Source organism: Diuraphis noxia, unplaced genomic scaffold, assembly GCF_037042655.1.
Source record: "Diuraphis noxia isolate RWA-SAM2 unplaced genomic scaffold, SU_Dnox_SAM2 contig0001, whole genome shotgun sequence".
NCBI lineage: Eukaryota > Metazoa > Arthropoda > Insecta > Hemiptera > Aphididae > Diuraphis > Diuraphis noxia.
Window position 1 is genome coordinate 74,053,825 of NW_028301711.1, and position 26,118 is coordinate 74,079,942.

The 26,118-nt window shown below is 30.6% G+C and overlaps 2 protein-coding genes and 1 pseudogene across 2 annotated transcripts; all 3 read right to left on the reverse strand.

Annotated features, from left to right (window-relative positions):
- Positions 1-3,016: 3,016 nt before the first annotated feature.
- Positions 3,017-4,781, reverse strand: LOC107171284 (uncharacterized). Its single transcript, XM_089215063.1, has 3 exons — positions 4,778-4,781; positions 3,204-4,426; positions 3,017-3,022 (listed from the first exon to the last, which is right to left on the reverse strand). Exons 1-3 carry the CDS (start codon positions 4,779-4,781, stop codon positions 3,017-3,019), a joined length of 1,233 nt encoding a protein of 410 aa, XP_089071189.1.
- A 2,563-nt stretch (positions 4,782-7,344) lies between these two features.
- Positions 7,345-9,282, reverse strand: LOC107171283 (uncharacterized). Its single transcript, XM_089215064.1, has 2 exons — positions 9,195-9,282; positions 7,345-8,630 (listed from the first exon to the last, which is right to left on the reverse strand). The coding sequence occupies exons 1-2, from the start codon at positions 9,280-9,282 to the stop codon at positions 7,345-7,347; spliced, it is 1,374 nt and encodes a 457-aa protein (XP_089071190.1).
- Positions 9,283-19,161: 9,879 nt separating this feature from the next.
- Positions 19,162-20,222, reverse strand: LOC107171282 (uncharacterized; annotated as a pseudogene).
- Positions 20,223-26,118: the final 5,896 nt, after the last annotated feature.

A 26,118-nucleotide genomic window follows, 5' to 3' on the forward strand; every position in this document is an offset into this window, starting at 1 on the left:
TATGTGTACCATAATTCATGTGCCTATGTCCTAGCTAGTGCGGATTCAAGAAACAATGCATTGAAATGATCAGAAACAGTATTTTATATTATATATTTTATATTAGCAATAGTATAAGCTCATAGGCAACATATCCATAGGCGGAGATTAGGGGGGGGGGCTTAGCCCCACCAAAACAGATTGAAAGCTCCCCCCCCCCCCCCCCAAAAGTATTAAACATTTTTCATAGTTATAGTATAAAATATCCGCCTATGAACATATCTCAGTATATAATAAGTACCAGTTTAATTTTAACTGTTTATAATTATAATAGTTACCTTAAAGGAGTACTGCTTTTAGTAGGCATCGATTCAAAATCTTTTTTTGTAGATAAAGCCTCTTCAATGTAAATATCTGGTAATTTTTCATGTACTGTTAACATTTTCAAAATTTTAAATTACATTGGTTTGTAATAATACAATTCAAATATATGTTTACCTAACAAGACAGTAGGCTGATCCAAAAGTTCATCTCCAACTGATGTGATTGGTGATGTATGCTTACAATAACTATGTTCAAGTTCTATTCATTAATGTAAATAAAATATAGCAACCTTAATAACTCTATGTAATGAAAATTAATAATTAAAAATTAAATAACTATAGTGCGGATTCAAGAAACAATGCATTGAAATGATCAGAAACAGTATTTTATATTATATATTTTATATAAGCAATAGTATAAGCTCATAGGCAACATATCCATAGGTGGAGATTAGGGGGGGGGGCTTAGCCCCACCAAAACAGATTGAAAGCCCCCCCCCAAAAGTATTAAACATTTTTCATAGTTATAGTATAAAATATCGGCCTATGAACATATCTCAGTATATAATAAGTATCAGATTAACTTTAACTTAATTTAGTTATTTATTCTATGAGTATAACTTAACTTAAACTAGTTAAAAAAATTGGTTTACTTGCCCAGCTGTGGTCTAAACAATGATTAATTTATAATATACGAGTAGACATAAACCTGACTGTATAATATTATGATCTGTATACCTTTAACAAATAAGAACAGTTAGCAGATATTTTATTTTTTCTTTGCAAGTCAGCAACCAAATTATTTAAAGTATCCACTTTTAATTGGAGCCGGAGATTTTTCTGTTTGAGCAACTTTATTTTTTTATGTTTATTTTGAGTAGAGTACGCTGATATGTATTCCAAAATAATTTTCTTTTTCGAGGTGTCTCCAAATCTTCTTCTTTAAAATCACCGCAGTACCGCATCAGTTTTCTTTTTCTAAAAAAATATACATTTATGTGTACCATAATTCATGTGCCTATGTCCTAGCTAGTGCGGATTCAAGAAACAATGCATTGAAATGATCAGAAACAGTATTTTATATTATATATTTTATATTAGCAATAGTATAAGCTCATAGGCAACATATCCATAGGCGGAGATTAGGGGGGGGGGGCTTAGCCCCACCAAAACAGATTGAAAGCTCCCCCCCCCCCCAAAAGTATTAAACATTTTTCATAGTTATAGTATAAAATATCCGCCTATGAACATATCTCAGTATATAATAAGTACCAGTTTAATTTTAACTGTTTATAATTATAATAGTTACCTTAAAGGAGTACTGCTTTTAGTAGGCATCGATTCAAAATCTTTTTTTGTAGATAAAGCCTCTTCAATGTAAATATCTGGTAATTTTTCATGTACTGTTAACATTTTCAAAATTTTAAATTACATTGGTTTGTAATAATACAATTCAAATATATGTTTACCTAACAAGACAGTAGGCTGATCCAAAAGTTCATCTCCAACTGATGTGATTGGTGATGTATGCTTACAATAACTATGTTCAAGTTCTATTCATTAATGTAAATAAAATATAGCAACCTTAATAACTCTATGTAATGAAAATTAAATAACTACTATATGTTTACCTATTGTCGCAATAGAAACGGCAGTAGCCTGATACAATATCTCATTAAGCAGTTGTATAATCAGAAATCTTGAAATGTCTACTACAAATTCTTGTATGGATGGATGGGTAAAATAAATACTTTTTATTTAATGCTGCCACCAATTTGTCGCTTAAATCCTTTTGTTTTGGAAACCTATTTGTAAATATAAAATATAAAATATTACACTTGTGTATACCTACATGTTATATTTATTAAATAACAAGAAATATTTTTCAGTATTGAATAACAATGTACATACTTATGTAATTACTAATTTTAGTCCCGAATTCATATTCACGTTGGGAACAGCAACCGGTAACACAACACTTTTCTACCATGATGGTAATGTCGTAAAGTGTTGTTTCCAACTTATATTAAATTAAAAACAAAAATTACAACGAACATGTTACGTATATATAATTATATTATACGTATATGCGTAACACGGATTTACACGGTTTGCTTATAATATAATTAATATTTAATACCTACACGATCCTCTCAACTAGCACAGAATAAAACGGAATGGACACTGATAACAAATTACATTGGCAGCATAGGACAAAAATGAAATCAGTCAGCCATTTTATTTTAGGTACAATAGGAAGTTAGTAACATTTAATTCCATCATGAAACGGTAGTAATATTCTTTATAAGTTACCGCGGTTTTTCAAATGTTACGAGCGTAGTACCAGTTTTATTCTGTGGTCCAAACTTTAGGTACAAATAGCGTTTGAAATTTTGGGAGCTTATAGATTTACAGGTCTTATACTATAGTAACTAGTAAGACCATGTGTAAGAGCCAAGAGGGAATATAAATTGAGTTTTTGTAAAAATATTACAATTGTATTTGTAAATTTACTACAACAATGATTTGTATTTTATACTTTTATAGTATCATATGAATATACTTACAAAATTAATATAAGTACCTGTATCATACTATATATTTCTCTGTAATATATAGAAAATAAAATCTATCCACGGGTAAAAACTTCTTGGTACACAGTTTGGTAGATAACATATTAAACAATTAATACCATGATTGATAATTGTCTTTAATTACCACTTTAATAAATAAAGAATTTTAAAAATTGACTAGACAATAAAACACATAAATCATTGAGTAATGAAGATACAAACTTTGTGTACGATTTATTTGTATACTAACATGATATTTACATATGGTTAGGTTTGTATAAATATGTATATATATATTTTTATTAATAGTCATCATCTTCGCTTTCACTGCTATCTTTGGATTTATTGTCATGATAATTGGTTTCAAAATTTCGTCACGTAAGCCCTCTTTGACGTAATCATCGTCTTGCAGTTTATTGCAATGTGTCACACACCTCTTCCAGTCGTCAACTGTTACGGAATCCAATGCATCATGAGCCAATTTTTCGACGTCCGCGATTTTAAAGCTCGTATTTTCTTCAGCGATTTTTCCTTTTACTTGCGCCCAAATTAGCTCTATAGGATTATATTGGCAGTGATACGGAGGTAGCCGTATCACCTCATGACCTATTGACAACGCAATCTTATCCAGCTCATATTTTTTTTCATGTGGTATTAACTGCTTGACTCGCTCTCGTAACTCCGGCAACGTTTCCAAGGGTGAAAACTGAACTCCCTTTTCTTGTAGCCATTTTTGGACATTGATTTTTTTTTCATTACTCTTTGGATAATTATCAACAAGACTAGAGTGGTATGATGCATTATCCATAATTATGACACATGGCTCTTCCAAATTGTTGAGCATTTGTATGAACCAGTCTTTAAATATATCAGAGTTCATATGGGAGTGATAGTTTTCAGATGGACCCGATTTACAGCGAAATACTAATTTTGAATTATTCACAAACCCAAATGAACTCGAACCAGCGTGGCAAATAATAATCCGATCTCCCTTGCCTGTCGGTACTTTAAATCCTTCTTTACCCTCCGAATTTTGCCAAATGTAATTCCGTGTATGATTTTGGTTCACCCATGTTTCGTCTAAATAGACAACTGGTCGAACATCATTGTTTTTACGGAGATTAACCATTTGTCTCAAAAACCGTACACGCATAGCGACAATATCGTTTCTCTCCATCAGAAATCGACGGCCGTCATTGCATTTTTTGTACCTAAATTTCAATGACTTCAAAATTCTCCACATCGACGTTTTAGAACCTTTGTAGTCAGTTTTTTCTTGAAATTTAGATAAAATTTTTATGGATGTAGGAAACTCACCTTTATCATAATACTCGTGGACCGTCCGTCGTACAACCTCTTGGTCAAAGTCATCAATATCTGTAGCAAATTTAATTCGTTTGAATGTTTTACGAGGAGAGGTAAATTTCGGTCCTTCAGTTTCTGGATCCAAAGGGGCTTTAGAGCCTTCCGATGTTATTCTTTTAACACTGCCGATGCTGATACCACATGCTTCAGAAGTCTTTTGTTGCGCTTGTCGAAAAAAATTTGCTACTTCAGGATTCGACGAGTCATTAGATAATTTTTTAAAATACGAATACACACTAAAAACCATTTTTTTAGCTTGAGAGTGAATATCTACTGAATGGTAAGACATTTTTAAATAAATAATTAACTATATTTAAAAAAATATATAAATCGCACAGACGTAATACGTAAGTAATGCGTAATGAATAGTCAACAACGAACAACAGTACAACAATACGCACTACACACTGGAGTCTGGAATCTGGATGGCAACTATTGCTGCAACAGGGGTTGTTGTTTGAATACATTCCTACGCATGGGGTCGATGGGAGTATCAAACCTACTCATACACAATAGCGGTACATAAAATAAACATACCCATAACCCAGCTGCTCTTACCATTTGTTTCGAAAAAACGCACGCTATTTATTTCCTATCCTAGATTGAGAGCCCCTGGTTTGAGACAAAACCGCCACGAGTCGCGCTACCGTCGAGTCGCAGTTGTTGTGAAACGCACTATAGTACTTAACCTCTTCATGCAGGACTTTTTAGATTTTCAAAAAAAAAACCTCCTATATAGAATTTGGGCCGTAAATAATGAGAAAAATAGTTAAAAAAATCTAGGACCAACCCTTATGTCGTGAAGATAGATTACAACCCCGTTATCATATGATACCTCTGTGCATATTTGGAACAACTTTTTTTTAAATGCATTTTTATAATTAATACATATTAAATTTTGACAAATTAAAATTATTAAATACACATTAACTATATACTTAAGGTAAATATATTGGGTAGGAGGTGGACATGCCCCCTGGAATATCTAGGATATCTACAACTTGAATAACTATAAAGATGTTTGAATATTTAATGTAATCCAAACATAAAATAATAACAATTTGTATGAAATAAAAACAATATTTTCACAGCTTTTGAACATACCCTGTATAAAATAAAAATTAAATCTTTCACAGCTTGTGATTATAAATAGATTAAGAATAATAGTAATACAATTAATATATGCATAAAATAAAAAATATGTTACTAACAAAATAAAAATAAATGAAAAACTTCTTTCATACTCTGTATAAAATTAAAATAATAACTTGTAATATGTCTTATGAAGATAATATAATAATAAAAATAGTAAACAATAACTAAATTGCACAAAATAAACATAAAAACATTAGTAAATGTTACCCAACAAATATCAAAACAAAGTAAAAAAAAAAATATTATAGTTTATTCTTTATTTTCTATGGAAGTCTTCCATGCACTCTGGACAAACTGGAGTATCACATTACAGTAGTAAACAAGTTATCCATGAAAAGTTTATGGTTTTCACCATGTATTGAATGACACAATTTCAAAACTGTATCACCTATTGGACCAAAAAGTGATTTTTTGTCTTTCGAGGCACCTTGATAAAGCTCAAAACAATGTACATATCCATTGGTTCCGGCTTGAACCCAAATTTTAAATCCCCATTTTTTAGGCTTTGATTTTAAGTATTGTTTTAATGAACTCCTACCCTTAAAAGGAACCACCATTTCATCAATGGCTATATTTTGACTAGTTGATATAGCTGAATGAAAAGAATTGTGTAAAATGTCTAAAACTGGTCTAATTTTCCAAAATTTATCAGTCACTACTTGAGGTTTTTCATAATTGTCTACAAAATGAATAAACCTTTTAATTTCGGCAAACCGGTTATAAGTCATAGCATCAGCAATAAGGTTCATTCTCAACCCCTCTTGAGAAGACCAATACATTCTTACATTTGGGTATTTTATATATGTCATTGCTATGTTGATTGCAAAAAACACTTTCAATTCTTTTATAGATAAGTTGAAATTTTCTTTTCCATTTTGAACAGCATATTTTATTGTTTCAGTTCTTATTTTTTCAAAAAGAGATTCAGTGAATAATTGTATAAAAACAGAATAAGGAGTAGTTTCTTTTACATTTATATTAATTAATTTATTGCTAGTACAAGTAGGTATGGAGTTTGTATGATTATTATCCCTACCAGGAAACCATTTTGTCTGTTTTGTATTTTTTTCTTGACAGGTAAACAATTATGTTTATTATTGTTAATTTTTAGTAAAGCAGATTTTTTAAACTTAGTTTTACTTTTAGAATCGGTTGATGGAGTTTTTCTTTTTTTTTTTGTTAGTGACTAGAATTTGGTTAGATGTTTGTGTGGGTGAGACTAAATTGTTTTGAGCAGCAACATCAGATTTTGGTATAGTTTGTTTGCTAACATTACTATCTGTTTGTGTTTGGAGTATTATGTTATTAAAAAAACTATCAAAATCATGTACATCATTTTCGTCGATTATTACAAAGCCATCAGGCTCATTAGATGGATTATTATTTTCAAACCTTATATCATTGTTCATATCCCCTAAGAAGTTAATATATTGAGGCAATAAATTTAATTTTTCAATATTATCTTCCTGGTCATCATTTTTGTTTTTATTATTCTCAGCATCACTATCATCGTCTTCACTATCACAAAAGCTGACTTCTGAGTCACTTGGTGTTTCAAAGTCCAAGAACAACTCAATTTCATCGTCTTTCAACTTCTCCATTTATTATTACTAAAATACTCGATAGTGGCGCGACCGGTGGCCAAAAATTTGAATTTCAGTGTCATCCAAACTTTCGACTTGCGCGGGAAATTTAAAATTATATGTACATTTTCATAATATGTACGTATGAATTTAACATTTTTATATGTGAGTGTATTTTTGATTTTTCATTCATAATATTAATATCGTACCTCTAAATCATTCACAACCTTAATTAATAATACTAACTATAAATAATTAATACAAACAAGTATCCAATAACAATTTAAATTGTATTCATTTTTATTAGGTTTCAAAAATATTTATATAAAAAAAAAAGTTATAACATATAAAAAAAAAATTATAGAATTAAAAGTCTTCGTCGTCATCTTCACTGTCACTAGTTTCATCAGGATTTATAGTTATAATAATTGGTTCTAAAATCTCGTCCCGTAACCCTTCTTTTATATAATCTGATTCCTGCAATTGTTCGCAGTGCTTGACACAACGCTTCCAATCATCGACCGTTACTGAGTCTATGACTTCGTTTACCAGTTTTTCGACATCGGCAATTTTAAAAGTGGTGTTCAATTCTGCCACTTTATTTTTAATTTGAGCCCATATAAGCTCGATGGGATTATACTGACAGTGGTATGGTGGAAATCGTACAACTGTATGTCCCATTTCTAAAGCAATGCCATCAAGTTCATACTCCTTTTCCCTAGGCGTTGCAGCTTTTACCCGTTTACGTAACTCACTCACAGTTTCAATCGACGAAAAATCTATACATTTTTCTGTTAACCACTGTTGAATGTCAGATTTTTTGGCGTTTGACTTCGGGTAATTTATTGTTGTAGTGGAATGGTATGACGCGTTATCCATAACTATAATGGATGGTTCTTCCAAATGTTTCAACATTTGAATGAACCATTCTTTAAATATGGCCGAATTCATTTGGGTATGGTAGTCTACATTTGTGCCAGATTGACAACGGAACACTAATTTCGAACCTGCTACAAATCCAAACGAACTTGACCCGGCATGGCAGATAATCAAACGACTCCCTTTTCCAGTAGGCACCTTCAACCCTTCGGAGTTTTGTTCGTTCTGCCATATGTATCCACTAGTGTGGTTTTGATTTACCCAGGTCTCGTCCAAATAAACGACAGGGCGCGTATCATTATTGTGCCTTAAATTACACATTGTTCGTAAAAATTTTACTCGCATTGCCACTATATCGTTCCTCTCCATAAGGAATTTTCTAACATCGTTACATTTCTTGTATTTGAAATGTAAGGACTTTAAAATTCGCCACATAGAAGTTTTGGATCCCTTATAATTAGTTTTTTCATGGTACTTACTCAGTAATTTAGTTGATGTCGGATATTCACGATTGTCGTAGAACTCATGAATAGTTCTCCGCACAATATCCGCATCAAAGTCGTCAATGTCCGTTGCATATTTAGCTCGCTTATATTGTTTTCGCGGAGAAGTAAATGATGGCTTTGAAGGGCCAGCTTCTGGTTCTGCACTCACCATCGATTTGAAACCTCCACTAGTAATTCTTTTTACTGTGCTAAGACTGACTCCACATGCTTCCGCAGTAATTTGTTGAGGTTGGTGAAAATACTTGGCAACTTCGGTGTGCGTTTGGTCTTTTGACAATTTTTTAAAATAATTGTAAACGTTAAAAATTGTTTCTTTTGTTTGCGAGTGAATATCAACACGTACCATTATTAAAAAAAATAAACACTATGTTTTTGAAATAACGCGGGCAAATGGCAATCAGTAAAACAAACGATAATGGCACAACTGGTTAGGATAATTAATTGTGAATCACGATTACGTCGATATACAAAATAAACATGTGCGATGTGTTGTATGTGTCAACATTATTATCATTGATCTGGTATCATTATTTTGTTATCAAAATATCCAGTGGTTTATAAAACCGTATGTAAGCAATAGTAGCAATAGTAGCAATATTGAATCAAGATACTCAACAATGGTGAGTCGATAGGTATGCAGCTACGGTCCGTACAGCTGTTCGATGTTCGCGCGCTATTTAGTCCATATGTTGAGTAGCCCTACCGATATTTTACCACCGGTCGCGCCACTATCGAGTCTCTAATTTCGTGAAACGCACTATAGGTAATAGTTTTTGTTAGTATAGTTGTAGGTATTAGTTGTTGGTATTATATTTATTTAAATAACATTACCATTTTCTTCGATATTATCTGATTCTGAATCCACTTCATAATCTGGATCTTTATCCGTATCGTCATAATCAAAATCAGAATCCAACATTTCGTTAATTTCGTAGGGATTCATTATTATTATGCAATAAAAATAAAAATTATAAAACAAGAAAAAAAATCTAATAAGTAGTAGCTAGGATAGGTAAATACAAAATTACAAAATTTTCGGTTACAATTTCTTATCATTGTCACATTATCATTGATAATGACAACAAACACGATTTAAGTTATCTCTATATTATTTAATATAACATAAATTAATTTTGAACACGAAAAATCAGTAATTAAATATAACTTAAAAACAAAATATGTGTAAAACAAATTACTATAGTCCGGCCGCCGAGAGAACGCTACTCGCTCGCGCATCCAAATGATCGAGCTCCGCGGTATCGTACCCAAATTTCTCCCACTCTACCACCTAGTCGCCGCCGTAAATTCCCCCACTCAGTACGCAGCGACCGGTGGCTAATTTCACAGCCGCCGCCGCTTAGCAGTAAACGGTGGTTGTATACACCGGCTCAAGTTACACACTATGAAAAAAATAATACCTGGTGTCAGGCGTACCTATTGTGTATACAAAAACAATACAAATAATATGTATTTAACATCAGTATTTTATATACGCATTTATTTAGTTATTCTAACAAAAATTAGTAATTGTACATAACATAGATTACATTTTAATATGAATTAAGAAAAAAAAAACAAAAAAAAAATATAAAAATACAAAATAAAAATATTTAAATAGCCACAAGAAATTAATCTGAATCTAAATCCGAAGAACTTGTATCACCTGTTCCTATGGTAAGGATATGACGTTCTTCTTCATCGGGTTGTCCGTCCATTACTTTATCACTTAAATGATCAAGGTTCAAAAACTTGTCTTCCTCCTTTATGACATGTCCGACAAAATTGGTCCACATTTCTGGTGTTACATGTTACACCCCTTTTTTTAGCAGCTCAAGTACGTCCTTTATTTTAAATGTGTTGTTGTGTGTCCGAACATAACTTTTTACTGATGACCACGCGAGCTCTATCGGATTAAGCTCGCAATGGTATGGCGGTAATCGCAATACGAGTTTTTTATTGTCTTTCGCGCATTCGTCAATCACGTATTGGTCGTATGTATCTTTTAATTTTCTCACTTCTTTCATTAAATCATTTTTACATATCGGATGGATAACAATCTCACCTCTACTCTCAAGCCAATCTACGATTTCTTGTTTTTTCCAAGACATGTTTGGTATTTTACATTTCTTCACCGAGTGATACGAGGCATTGTCCATCACAATTATGGCATTTTCTTTTAATAATGGCAGAATACGTACAAACCATTCATAGAATGTATCACCATTCATTTCGTCGTGGTAGTCTGTTGAATTGGTTTTCGATTCGAAACATAAAAGGCCCCCCGGGACAAAACCATCTGACGACCCGATGTGTAAAACGATGAGACGCTTACCTTTCCCGGAGGGTTCCTTTTGTCCTGTAGTTAGGCCCTTAAGGAATGCATCACGTGATGTTTTGACCGTCGTGTCGAGCCATGTCCTGCTGTGTGTCTCGCCTGCGTTTACCCATGTCTCATCTAAATAGTATATTGGTCTGTTTTGTGCTCTGTAATGCTTTATTTTGGTTAAAAAACTTCGGCGCCAAGTTATTAAATCCTTTCTTTCGAGAAGTGCACTGTTACGATTTTTTTTCACGTATTCAAACTGTAAATCTTTTAACACTGCCTGGAATGACGTACGTTTCATATTAGGCAATGTTTCATCCTCATTAATGGCTACCAACATTTTTTTAATTTTTGGTACTTCACGGTTCCTCCAAAAATCATGAATTTTTTGCCTAATTGCGTTTTTATCAAATTCGTCGATTTTTTCAATTACTGTAGGTTTATGTTTTTCCTTGGTAGGCGATGAAACTGTACCTTGTCTTTTGTACTCCGACAATGTTGTTTGTATTGTACGTTGTCCAATACCCGAGGATTTTGAAATTTCTAATAGCATTTGTCTGTAGGTCAATCGGGGGCTGTCTGGATTTTCCGACTGTTTTTCAACGAAATATTTGTAGAGATTAATAACAATTTTCCTTTGACCAGTGCCAATAAACTAAAGAAAAAATATATGTTTAAAAATTAAAAATTTTCAATAGGAAAATAGTAATATAAACACTTACTTTTCCTTTTGGATTTTTTTTAGCTGGAGATACAGTTACATGTTCGTCGTCCATGTTGTATTTTTTTAAAAAACGTAAAAAATAAATATAACGGTTTGCTAAAACACGCGAAAACTGTATGCTCGAAAAAACAAAAACAAAAATGTTGTGTATCGTGTATGTATTCAATAACGTGGAATATCGAAAACACTATGTACGCTCTGTATACATACACTGTCACCGTTTCCCGGTCGGCGGCGGCGTCGGTAGACGGCAACAGCTGCGCGACGGTGGCGGCGACAGCGTCGGCGGCCAGAGTTAACGGCGGCCAGCGTTTTAGAGGGTTTAGTGGTAGGGATGCGTGAGAACGGACGAATTTTGGTCGCCGCCCAGTAGCGTTTTCTCGGCGGCCGGACTATATAGAAAACAATTCATAAAAAATAAAATAAATAACATATTCCGTTGCTACAAGTACCAAAATGAAGTGGTCACACTGTAGAATTCGAATCCGATAAAAAAAATACTGATAAAATAGTCCCATATCTGGCAATCACTTGTTAAATATACCGATAGTGTGAGACCCAAATTTGGTACTCGTAAATTTACTTTTGTATATTGTTGAGACCCAAATTTGGGACTCATGGCCAAATTGAGTAACAAGTCGAAAACCCCTCGGCGCTCAACGTGTTTATATCCATAAGGTAGTCAACTATTAGTTTGTTTATATTTTCATTTAATTTCAATTTCATACAATGCATACTGGGCCCCACTGAGGAAACTCATGTGGGCCCATGATAGTTTAAAACACTATTATAGGTCAAATATAAATATTAAAATTATAATATACCTAAGACTAGTCTAAAACATAATCTATTTATGTTTATGAAAATAATTACTGATATAGTAAGATATAATAAAAATACGATAATTTAAACAAAACGTAAAAAGAAATAATCTAAAAAATCTAATAAATACCTACTTGATACCTTAAATAATAAATAGAAGCAATACAAAATTTGATTTTAGAAAACCTGTAATTTGTATTATATAATTTAAATGATTCAGCTATCTATGTCTACAATGACAAGTGTTTTTACTTGTATTTACTTGTAAATATTTAGGTATTAATATAAGTAATATAATATTGTTATATTATGTATTTTATAAAGAACCAATTTAATATTTTGATTATTAATGATCATATAAAAATTATATGTTTGAATTTAACGATATTAGTGTTATACCTAGGTAATCATAATTGATTTCTTTCTTTCAAACCTATCATATATTTTGTAAACAAATAAATTATCATTGCAATTAACTATCACTAGGTAATTATAATTTATTTAGAATGTCAATTACTTGAAAAGACTTTGTTAGAAAAGACTCCAGTCTTTGAATCTTTCCAGTCTTTCTTGCTATACATAAATAACAATTGCACTTAGTACATTTTAGGTATGTGAAACACTTACATTGAGAAAACTTGCACCGTCCCCTTTTGTCTTGTGGTCTTGGCAAATGACCAGTGTTATCGGTTCTGGAATCTTTGGTAGGTGTATGTGTAGGTCTGGTTCTATTTACCCTTTTCATAAGAACTTCTAAAGAATTTGATCGCCTACCTCTTGTTGGTGTACAAACTCCTGTACTAGTGATTGTAGAACCAATTTCTGCTCTCCAGTTAGCTAATGTTCACTGGCTCATTTTTTTCAATTTGACACCTTTTGTACAAAAGTCATGAATTTACTACGGAAACATCAATAAAATGATACCATAATCGAATATACAATTTTTGTGAGCGAAACTTAATTTTGTATCTACCAATCAAACCATCTAACAAGTCAACTCCTCCCATAAAACGATTGTATGCCTTTACAACAAAAGGACAGTTCACATCTACTCTGGTTTTAATTCGTCGATCGAATCATTTCAACATACTTTTTGGTTCAGCACCAGCATATGAAGATAACAAAGTTACAATTTTATTATCCTTCCAGGTTGTTATGGATAATGGTGTTGATTTATAAGAACTTATTCTTTCTGCTATAAATCCACGCTCTTCTTTCTTCATTTGTTTTTCATCTGGAAGTTGATTATTTGGAACTCTATTTCGCCAAACAGTCCCCAAACCTAATATACCTCTTTCATAAAGATGTTCCATTAATGGCACTGATGTATAGAAATTGTCAAAATAAAGCCTATGGTTTTTATTATTTGGAACATTTTTATTGGATCAGTTTAATTTATTAAGTTTCAATTGTCCAATACTGATAAAATTGATATACAAATGATCAGTATCTAAAAATAAATCGTTTTTGCAAAAAAAAAATACTTGACTGCTATAGCATGCTATTGCCACTACAACTTAATTTTTTTTTTTAAGTTGTTCATGGGCACGAATGCTATAGCATGTTATTGTTTCTTTTTTTACCAAAATGTACTGTTGATGGCAAACTATAATCCCTAATATAATTAGGTAGCCCCTAGATCATAGCTAAAAATATTTCAAAGGATAAAAACTTTTTTTTATGCACAAAAATTATATTTATTAATTAATTATGGAAATATAATAGACATATTTTGCATTAGCTAATTAACTGATAACTAAAACTTTCAACAAATCAATGGTTGAAAAACAATTTTCAAAAAATATTTTATAAAACAAAAAAAAATAATTCAATTTATTGTATGAGTGTCCACTCTTAACAGTATTTTTCTATTATTATAAAAACAAAATTAAATCTCATAATACTTTATAGCTTGTTTGAAAAAATAGTATCATTTATGAATTTTATTGTTAAAAAAACAAAATTAAATTTTAATAAACTTTTTAGCTTACCTGCTGTGATATATAATAGTTGTAATACTTTATAAGTAATAAAAACAATACTCTATATATTATAAAACTAATAACAGAAACATAAGAATTTAAAATGTATCTGAAAACAATTTTTAAAATAATAGTAACAAAGCAAACATAACAATTTCAATTTTTATCACAATTTAAGTTTCTTCTTCTCACTGTATTTTTCTATTATTAAAAAAAAAATTAACCTCATAATAAAAGTAAAATTAAATTTAAAAAAATTAAAAACCAGGTTCTAAAATAGTCATATAGATGAAAAACAGTCTTAGAAACCTAAGCAACACTATGATAATCTAAAAAATAAGGCCCTGGGCACAAAGGCGATTTTTCAGGACAGTTCTTACACCTCCATGAAGTCTGTTTCACTTGTTTTCTGCTTTTACATTGTCTACATCTTAAGTAGTATCCTTTTCTCTTCCAACCTGAAATAATGTTCCTAATTTTTAGATTTAAAACTTTTATAATTATTATAAAAATATAATACCTGGAGGATGAGGTATTTTTTCTTGGACATGTTCCAATACCACTGAAGTGTTTCTTGGTTGGTTAGATGTCCTTATTCTGATGTTTTTGTTCTTTACTAATTGACTGCCATCAAGGCCGGCGCCCTGGGCGAAACCATGTTTTGGCGCCCTTAACACCCCCCCCCCCCCGGCCAAGACTAGTTTGAGTAGTATTAAAATTAAGTTTTTTAGTAAGTTAAATAAAATTAGCATGTATTTTGTATCATAACAATATTGTAATAAGGTTAGACATATTATTTTATTAACTTATAAAATTGTACAACTAAAATAATATTAAATTTATATTATCATATTTATAGATACTGCGAAAAACGTGTTAAGTTAATAATACTAATTTTCATAATAATAAATATGCGAATGTGCGATTCACCACGTTATATCGACCGTTGCGCCATATATTAATTATTATATATCATCATATATTCATATCAATTATCAAAATTCAAAGTATATCCATTAACATAAAATATCAAATCAAATAATATTATATTATTTCACACCACCAGCCCACCACTGCCTATAATATAGGAATATTGTGTTTCTGGTTTCACTAACTAGGTACTTATTAATTAAAACGGAATTTATTGTAAAAAAGAAACCAAAATACTATGTACAAATTTACGAAACAAAATATATGATCATATGAGTATTGATTACCTGTTGGCACCCACAGAAATTTTTCTAGGGGGGGGGCAATATTAGGATTTGAGGATAAATATTATAATTTTACTAGGTGTTTTAAAATAATAACGTTTTTTATTATACTCGTATAAATGTATTATATTTTATTATATTACAACTTATTTTATATTTTAAATTTGTTGTATAGTATATAGTCATTTATCTTAAAACATTCAATTAAAAAAAATATTTTGAAAAAGCCAGGGGGGCAAAGGCCCCAGCTTACACCCCTCTGCGGGCGCCTATGGTTGGCAGTTACTTGTTAGCTTATACATTTGAGTATTTGACATTACACATCAGACCGTACGGAGCGAGAGCTCGTCGAAAACAATAAATTGAATAAATAATTGTGTGTGTCAGACAATAAAATTGTGTCTTTTTGATTTACGCTTTACTCTGCGGTATTTTCACCGTAAGGTCCGAATGGGTTTTACCGCCACGGTTTTTCTAACGAATCTAACCTTAATCGTCTAGTTATATGATTTTATTTATAAATAGGTAAATATTATAATAAGATAATGATTATTACGACCATCTATATATTTTATTGACACACACAAATGCGGTGGTATGCTTCCATAGTTCCGTGTATTATTTTTACATTAAAACCAGCGGTATCGATGCACTGTTATATTATTCTTATATTCTACAAATATGACTTATATGAGACAATTGAAGATGCATCTTCAATTAAAACTACATTAGATAATGAATATTTCAAATTGTATAGATTGTTAATGCGTTTTAAAAGATAAATAAATAAAAATAATTTTCAGTTTGGCGCCCCTCCGTGCTGGCGCCCTGGGCAGTAAATATAAATAATATGCATTCCACATAGATATATCTAGCAAGTGAAAAATTACTTTTTTGTACCAGCGAATGGTTTTTTTTGGTGATGAATAATAACTTACCATCTGGTCACTTCTATCAATACTGGACATATTTCTATTATACTCAACAATATGTTTAGGTTTTAAACTTTGTTGTTGAAAAAATCTATTAGATGTAGTAACCATTTCAGGATGATGGCCAGTAGTTATAGAAAACACTTCTCTCTTATCCTTCCAACGACTGACATAAACTGGTCTTTTTTTGCAAAATAATGATCTCCCCTTTTTAATTTTAAAGTTTTTTTTACAATTGATGTAGGATTGTTTTTTCTATTTGATCAAAGTGTTCCAGTGGTGTGTGTTCTTTGCTTATACAATAAGTTTGATAAATGAACTGAATTATAATAGTTATCCATGTAAAGATGATGTCCCTTATTCAAGTATGGTTTAACTAGTCTTAAAACCAAATCATTAATTTTTGATTTACCTGTCACTTCAACATTTTTTCCTTTATAAATTTCAATATTAAGTACATAGCCATCTGGTGAGCATAACTCATAAAACTTAATACCATATTTAAGTTTTTTATTTTTAATATATTGCCTAAATATAAGTTGTCCGCGCCAAAGCAGCATAGATTCATCCAAGGACAAGGCTTCTCCTGGACTAAAACTGTCTTGAAATTTTTTTATTAGTTTGTCCATTAAAATATTAACTTTATACAATCTATCTCTGGTGTTCAGGCTTACACCTTCTGAACAGTTCAGTGATCTCAAAATTTTTTCAAACTTTCTACCAGACATTGTTGCATTAAAAATTGGATGATAGTATAAGGGATTGGAACTCAAAGCATCTCTTAATACTGGAAGTTTTAACTGACCTCTGAATAAACAAAGGCCAAAAAACTTTTCTAGGTCTGTACGAGTAAGTGGACTTGCATTTTTCATTCTTCCATTTTTTGTGTGTGGACGATTTAAAGAATTTATTTATTTTTGACAATTATTAGTACAAGTAAGAACTAAATCAAAAATATCATTATTTTTTTTTTGGTCAACCAAGCCTGCACATCTGCTTTTCACGTATGACTTTTGGGAAAATTATCGATGAGGGTTGAATGATAGGATGCATTATCCATAACAATCACTGACGGTTCTTCAAGGCTGTTCAACATTTGGATGAACCAAGATTTGAATACTTCAGAATTCATTTGGCTGTGGTAATCCGTAGAATTGCCAGTATTACTACGGAAAACCAATTTTGAATTCTGAATGAACCCATATTTGGCACATCCTGCATGAACAACTATAAGACGTCCACCTTTTCCAGTAGGGATTTTCGGACCCACCATATCATCATGTTGCCATGCAATGCTCCTCGAATGATTTTGGTTCACCCATGTTTCATCCAGATACACAATGGGTCGAGAATCTTTATTTTGGCGCATTGTACAAATTTGTCTTAAAAATTTACATCTGAGCGCAACTATATCGTTACGCTCCATCAAAAATTTACGACCGTCACTACATTTTTTGTATGAAAATTTTAAATTCCTAAGGAGTCTTTTAATTGAACTCAGACTTCCTGAGTAATTAATTTTGCTCTTAACGGCATTGAGTATTAATTGTGATGTAGGATACTCACCCCTATCATGAAATTCATGGACTGTCCTCCTTACCACATCACTGTCGAAATCATCCAACTCTGAGACATACTTTGCCCGCTTGTATGATTTACGTGGAGATGAAAAAGAAGGGCCCGTCTCAGGTAATTCATCAATTTTCTTCACTTCTGAGCAAATACGCTGAATGGAGCGTTTCGATATTCCGCAAGCCTCAGCAGTAATGTCTTGTGTTTTTCGAAAAAATCGGCGTCAAGTTCTTTTGATTCCGATAGTTTTTTAAAAAATAAATAAACACTATACACTATTTTTTTACTTTGACTGTGTAGATCTTTATCTTTAAACGACATTTTAATGTAAAAAAAAATATGTTAGTTATTCGCAATTTATAGAGGACAAAAATCATGAGTATGCTTTAAATATCAAAAAATCTATCACCGTTAACTTATTTTAATTCGGTTAAGTTGTTAGGTATAATATATTTATAATGGTGTTTGTCTTTAAATTTCATTAGTTTAAATGCTGTCCTTAAAAACAAATATTTTTACAGAAAATTGAATTTCATAACTGTATTAATAATTTTTATACATATACAAATTGAATTTATTATATAAATAATTTAAAAAAATCACATTTAAAAAGATAAAATATACAGTATAAATTTTTAAAAATATGCATATATATTATATATGAAAAAAGTTGGAAATAGATTGGTAGGTATGCTTAAATATGTGCAAAAAACTTTTAAATTTCAAATCCAGACACCAAAAAACAAATTTATAATGAATCAGATTTATTCTATTTGCTTTCCGGACAAATGTTTTGCAAATTTGAAATTTGCAAATGCATAATACCAAGCCCTATAGTCCAGCTTACGAAAAGTGAACGTTGATATCAGCGATCCCCGTGGCCGTTTTCAACAAGTGATTATTAAACCCGTTTGCCGCGTTTTTTAAAATTGTTCATACCACTATACAACATATACCTTACAATAATATTAAACACATTTATGGATGTTACAATTAGGAAAAGATGCATAAACTATTTTAAATACCGATATTAAACATTTAATTTCTAAAAAGAATCACAATTTAATCATACAAAAATTTTTTAAGAAACACAAATATAAAATTATTTAAATTAAAGTAGGTATATACATATTACACAAATAAATTATATGTCGTCTTCCTCATCGTCGTCATCACTACTGCTGTCATCTGGTCGTATTGTGAGAATAATAGGCTCTTAAATTACTTCTCTATGTTTTTCCTTTTGATAATCTTCGTCCTGTATTCTTAGGCCTCAAAATGTCTCTCCAAGCCCCCTTCATTGGCCTAAAAAAGGCTACGTCGAGTGGCTGAGATATATGCGTGGTGTTTGGTGGCAAACATATAAACTTAATGTCATGAGTATCACATAATTCTAACACATGTTCGTTTATGTGTGACGCTAAATTATCGCCAATTAAGGCACTAGGTCCTCCGCCCTGTACTTCTTTCAAAAAAGTTGTTACAAACCAATTTTCAAAAATATGGGAATCAAACCAACCACTTTTACTGCGATTATATCTTGTGTTGAGAGGACTCCCCTCAGTCCATGTGGTCCATAACGATTCTGCTTTATAGACAACGTAAACTGGTAAAACATGCCCCTCAGCATTTCCACAAAACATAAGTGAAATCGCACTTTTGCTTGAATTGCAAATTCGCTCCACGTATTTAGAGCCTCTTTTACTTATCACTTTATTTGTTTGTTCCCGGATCGTCTGTGAGGTTTGTTTTGTCATAGTTATATATACGTGAGGGCGGAATACCAGCTATGGTTTGTTCAAGACGGTCCATATAATCATTTATATCGTCAGTTGTGATGTTCGCACGACTTTTTTTAACATTTGCACTGACTTTCAACGATAAATCTTTATTTCTTTTTAAGAACCCGCGAATCTAGTCATCACCTGGAATATTGTTATAATTGTAAATTGAGAAACTCGAACTCCCTTACAATCTAAATAACGAGTTACACACATCTTAAGGTCCGAAGGGATTAATGGGAAACCAAAATCGGCAAGTTTCATGCAATGCTGTGCGAAGCTAGCTTCCACGGCGGGAGTAAATGCTGTGGGATGCCCAACACTATTACTGTGCAATGCTTTTAGTTTATTCTTTATGGTTGACCTAGGTATCTTGTAGTGTTCGGAAGCTTTACGTTGTGTTATTTGTTTGGACTTTATAGCTCTTACTCTTTATATGCCTGTAACGTTGCCGGCGTATAGTTTGCGTACGCCCTCGTACCTAGCGATCTTTTTGGATTACGCGGCATCGTTTACTGTTAAGCAAAATAGACAAGACAGATGAGACACTATATAAACCAAGTAGGCAGGTATAACTTAAGTGCCTAAAATGACTAATTATACCATAAACATGACAAAAAATGTAAAAAAAAAAAATCATATTTTAGCTAATCACTATCAAATAATAGCGGGACAAAGTTACCCCAAGCTACAAAATGTAAGTTTACAAAAACACATTTGGTTTTTTTTTAAATTTTAAGATTTATTCTTTATTAGTACTATATGTATGAGATAATACCAGACTTACCGAAAAAAAGACGATTCTTTGACTTCAAATCAAACAAAAGTTTTGAGACGTGGTTTTTTTCCATTGAAAACACGTGAATACAAACAAATTTTTTTTGATAGCAACACGAGTGATAACGATAAAAACTGTTATCACATTCGGTTACCAGTGTTGTATACTATCGAAAACCACTACAACACATTGATAATAGTCACATGTCTTATCACAACACACAGAGGTATTCAAAATTCCAACGGTGGGCCAAAGTTACCACCCGGAGACAAAGTTACCCCATATTACGGTAGTCATATAGTGTAAACACGGTTCTTTGATATGATTCAGATTATTCTTTGATATAGTATTTTTTTGTGCCAGTACTTCAAACGAGTGTCCATAATCAATGGCTTTTAAAGGTAGAAAAGCTAAAGGATTTTCTAACGTTTTTTGTACTTTCATTACATTCTCTTTACTTAAGGCACTTGAATACTCATCATCCCGTAAAAAATTGGTTTCATAATTCGTTTAGTGATTGATAATAATAACATTTTTTAATTCTCCATAAGGTTTAGTATGATCTGCATTATTAGCTTGAAATTGAAGATTTACATTTGTAATTTCTCTTATAATAGGTTTCAGGAATACAAAATATAATAAATTCTCATTGTTATACATTTCAGCTAGTGTCTGGGCAGTATGACATTTTTCTTTTTGTGATATTGAGGCAAATTTAAAACATGTTTTCAATTCTAACCATTGATCAACCACAACTTTGATGTAGTTATAAAAATGCCAGCCATCGTGTTGCACATAATTTTACCAATTGCTTTTGTATTGGTCAGTCACCATTAATTGTTTGATATAATCTACTATATTCTATTTTTCTCAGTGTACTATGTGATAAACTGATAACCACGACACTGATTCTCTCAACATATATTCAATATGAGTAGAAAGGATTTCTGCTGCCTTAGATGAACATGAATTTAATGAATGGGAAATTAATTTAATTGGTTGTAATTTAGAAGAAATTTATTTTAGTAAAGTATATAATGAATTATTACGACCATAAAGATAACTTGCTCCATCCACTCCTAGACCTATAATTTTTTCTGGTTTCAGTTTGATTGTCTTTAGGAACTTAAGTGTACCATCATGAAGATCAATTGCTGTTCCACGTTCAAATCACAATAATTATTAATTAATAACCAGTAAAAATCATATAAACAGTTGTACATAACGTGATGTGGAAGAGAAACAACTTAAGTCCAGGGACTTCCGTTGTTTCTCTTATATACTTATTATTTACAGTGGTGCCACAGTCTTAAAATTGAATATTTATTTTACAAATGTTTACACGTGATCCGTCTATCATTTGATAACACATTCCACTCATTATCTCAATTTGTGATATTTTGTGACTTGGTTGTTTCACAAATAAATGGTTCAAATAATAATAGATTTATAGATTAATATATTAAAATTTAATAAAGTTTAAAAAACAATTTAGGAGTTTCCTCGATCCAACAATGTAACCAAACATAAAAAATAATAATAAGTAATAACAAAACAATTAAATGTATATAAATCATTTCATGACAATTAGGTACTTCATTTGTTGAGAGTAAATTTTTTGAGTTTAGCATACCGCTTAGACTTTTGGTTTCTAGCCTATTTCTAGATTTGGTTTTATTTAAATTGATTGTGCTAAAAACTCTCTCAGTAGCAACGCTACTGTATGACAATGTTATAATCAATTTTACAAATTTATTTAATAAGGGAAATAACTCACTGTCATCCCCTTTTTTCATATCTTTCACAGTTTTACAAATTGCAATTGTTTCATTATTGTAGTCTTTAATATTGTTTTTTTAGTAACCGCCACTCCCTTATCCAAATTTTATTAAATTTATTTAATATTAATTCAAAATGTGTAGCATCTGGAGCAATTGATACTACTGGTAATTAAGTTACATTGGTCCAAGAAACTTAATGCTTTCAATGATTTGATATAACTGGAGTTAAATTGAAATCGTTTGTAAAACTGATGAGCTCCTTCAATATAAAAATTAAGGCAGTTATTTATACACACATCCTTTTCATTATTTTTAATAATATCGATTAAAAGATCAGTCATACATTTCCCTCTCAGATATATTTTCTCATTTGGAAGATAATGAATTGGATTTTGATTTTTTATTTCAGAAATATCGTGTTTTTTTTTTAAGTAATCTGGCTTCATATAACAGTCGAGTAATGTTCTATATGTTGCACTCATTTTATTATAAATTTTACGAATTTTTGGTTTATGTGACTGAAATTCAAGATTTAAATATTGGTAAAATTGGTAAGACAAACTCAAGAAATTTTAAATAAAAATGATATGTAGGATTAATCAATTTTATATGAATAATTTTTACTGCCATCATGTTATTTTTATTATTGAATAAAACAGTTTTTGTTCATAACCTTATAAAGGCGATTATAAAATATCGTTTTTCTCTCTTTACGTTCTCTCTTCTGTAAAAAATCACACGGTCGAAAAATTTCGAAAAAACTATATTCAGTAGAGGTAGTTCAAAATATAAAATATTAAATTTTAAGATATTTTTTACTTACCAAAAGACGAAAGTCGTATAATATTGAACGTGAGCTTGACGTTTATACTGTTAAACCTCGTGTTAAACGGTTCAGAGCGAGGTTCAGAGTGAAATAAATACGACTTTACAAGTAGCTAAAACATAGCTTGTATTTGTTTATAGAAAGTGAGAACAATAACCAAAATAAAATCGAAAACAATTTTTTTTATCTCGATATCTATAGATATTTGCATAGGCATATAATATTGTACGTCTATGGATATTTGTCGAGACGCCGGACGACTATGGGTTTTCCATTCTTAATAATTATTTGTACTTCCAAATTTAAATTACCAAACAAAATTATCTTATATTATAAAACGTTTCGTTCACTAAAAAAATAATACGCCTCGTATATATATATAAATAAATAACAAGATAAAACATGAGAAATAATATTGTGAAATAAATTATACAATAATTTCAAACATCGTCATTTTTACAAAAAAGACGTTGTCACCCGTTGTCGCCCAGTAATTAAATATATCATCTACTAGGCTACAAACCGTTTTCTTTGGGTGACATTTATGTATATTAGTTAAAATATCCACTGAATCACCTCTTAGAAAAGAACATTGTGACTTCGATTGTAACTGTTTCAATTGCATATCCTAATTTATCTAATAATTTTATGTCTGTGATTAAACCACATAATTATTGAACAAATGCCATAATAATTATACTTAACTACCTAATATAAAACCTTAACAAATTCTTATCCAATATAGAGATGAATAAAGCAGACATGCACTTTTTTGGGGTACTAAAAAAGAATAAAATCTGCAGATTTAGAAGTAGAAACGTCTAGTTGTCCACTAGGATTCGGTACTATGATAAAATCGAGGATAAAGTATACTTAACAAATATTTTTTGATTTTTATTAAATAATACACAAAACAGAATGATGTAATATGACCAGGGTTCGGGACTTATAGCTTTTGCATACCCATTATATGCGATGTATAAAACATATCAGAGTGATATAAAAATACGTTTTATAGTACGGAGAATTCAAATATGAAATTTTATTTTGCATATTTTGGGGTTTTTGCATATTTAACGCATAATTAACGATTTTTAACGATTGATGGATAATATTACTGTTCAAAATGTACCTATTAATCGAGCTATTAATAATTAAAATGTTGAACGATTAATTACAAAAATTTGTTTTGAGTGTAGTAACTCAATAAATCGAAAACTATGATATATAATTTTATCTTGTAAAGATTTTATTTTTATTTATTTTATTAATTAATAATTATAAATAAATTACAATGTTTATTATATTTATATGAAATTAATCCCTTTTTTAATGATTTTTTTTTTCATTTTTAGAGCATATTTTTTCATTTTTAGTGCATATTTTTAGGTTTATTGGGTTATATATAAGCGCATATTTTAGTGCTTTTTAGGGCTATAAGTCCCGAACCCTGAATATGAGTAAACTTTTTAATAATAATAACAATGATTTGCAATAATTATTAATTACTCTAATTACTATATTAGTAATTTTTAGTTATTACTATAACATTATCTATGGAACAAAATAATGTATGTATTTGGGTATTGGGTATTTGGGTGGGTGGTGTGGTCTCTTGATAGGTCTGAACTTGCCATAGACATAATATACTATGTTTTTATACGTTGCAGTTATGTATAAAATTAAATAAAAATTATTGTAAAATCAAAAAATTATTTTACGCAAGTGCCCTGATAAATAAATCATTCGAGTAACCATGATGTGTATGTAAGTTGTTGTACTTGACACCAAGAGCAACGCACTCACTCGTACAGTTCAAATTTATATGATTAATTGTGTAAATGTGTCTATTGAAGTTTGCGGTATTGAAAATTAATTCTAAAATTTCCAAAAGCTACCAGCGATTCCCAAAGATTACCAGAGATTTCCAAAGATTACCACAGATTTCCAAACATTTTTACACTGATTACCAATAGTGGTTTACCCCTCGCCATAACCTTATAAAAGGCCCCATATCGTTTTTATCTCTTTGCGTTCTCTCTTCTCTAAAAAATCACGCGGCCCCGTATGAAACTGATATAGGCGTTTCCCATCCAATCTTGTATTAACTATGGGCATAACATAGACCTTATACTAATAATCCGGGGTGGGTTGCGGGTGAGTGGTGTGGTCTTTCCTAGCATATCAGCAGTGATGCCATACCTTGCGACCAAAAACATTGTTATTAACACTTACCTACTATAATATTACACTATATAAAAAGTATATTATATTATATTATTGTGTAAATCATGGTTTAATTAATTTAGTTACTATTCTAAGCTTTAAGTTACTTAATGGTAGGTACATTAGTTACATGAGTTATATTATGGTAATGAATAAAAATAAATTCATTATATTTTATAGTAATACTCTAATACTACAATGTATATTTTAAAGAGTAAGGTAAACTTATATCTTCTATTTCTATACCATTCACCAGCGTGTTTAAATTTTATATATAAAATGTACGTTTCATTATTAATTTGTATTCATAGTGTATTACAAACAAGTTTATGTTATTTATTATGATACATTTTTATTTATCAATTAATTATATGCTTAATTGAAAAAATTAATTATATGAGTTTGTGAGTAATTTTAGATAAGTAAATAATTATATAGATTCTGAGTTATCAATAATATGTCAATTATTTTAATATCTTTCATGGCACATTTTTTATTTTTTTATGCTGTACAAATATTAAAAAAGATTCATGATAAAAACTTTTAGTTTAACGAAATAATACAATTATTATAAATATTAATTGAACACAGTTTAAACTGAATAAAGTCTCAAACAGGAAATTTCCATATTATTGTGTTTCAATTTTTCTATAAAAGTTCTCGTAAGTTAACAGCAGTGTCTTTGTCAAATATTGATTTAACATTTAAATAACATTATTTTACATTCATAGTTTAATATATCATCAAAAAATACAGAATATTGTTTAGTAATTAGATAACTTAAATTTTTTTTT

Excerpts from the sequence above, each read along its gene's own strand:
- LOC107171283 (XM_089215064.1), bottom strand. The coding sequence starts at position 9,282 with ATGTTGGATTCTGATTTTGATTATGACGATACGGATAAAGATCCAGAT. Across the intron at positions 8,631-9,194 it reads AGATAATATCGAAGAAAATG|ACCAAACGCACACCGAAGTT; the intron begins GTAATGTTATTT and ends AATTGTCAAAAG.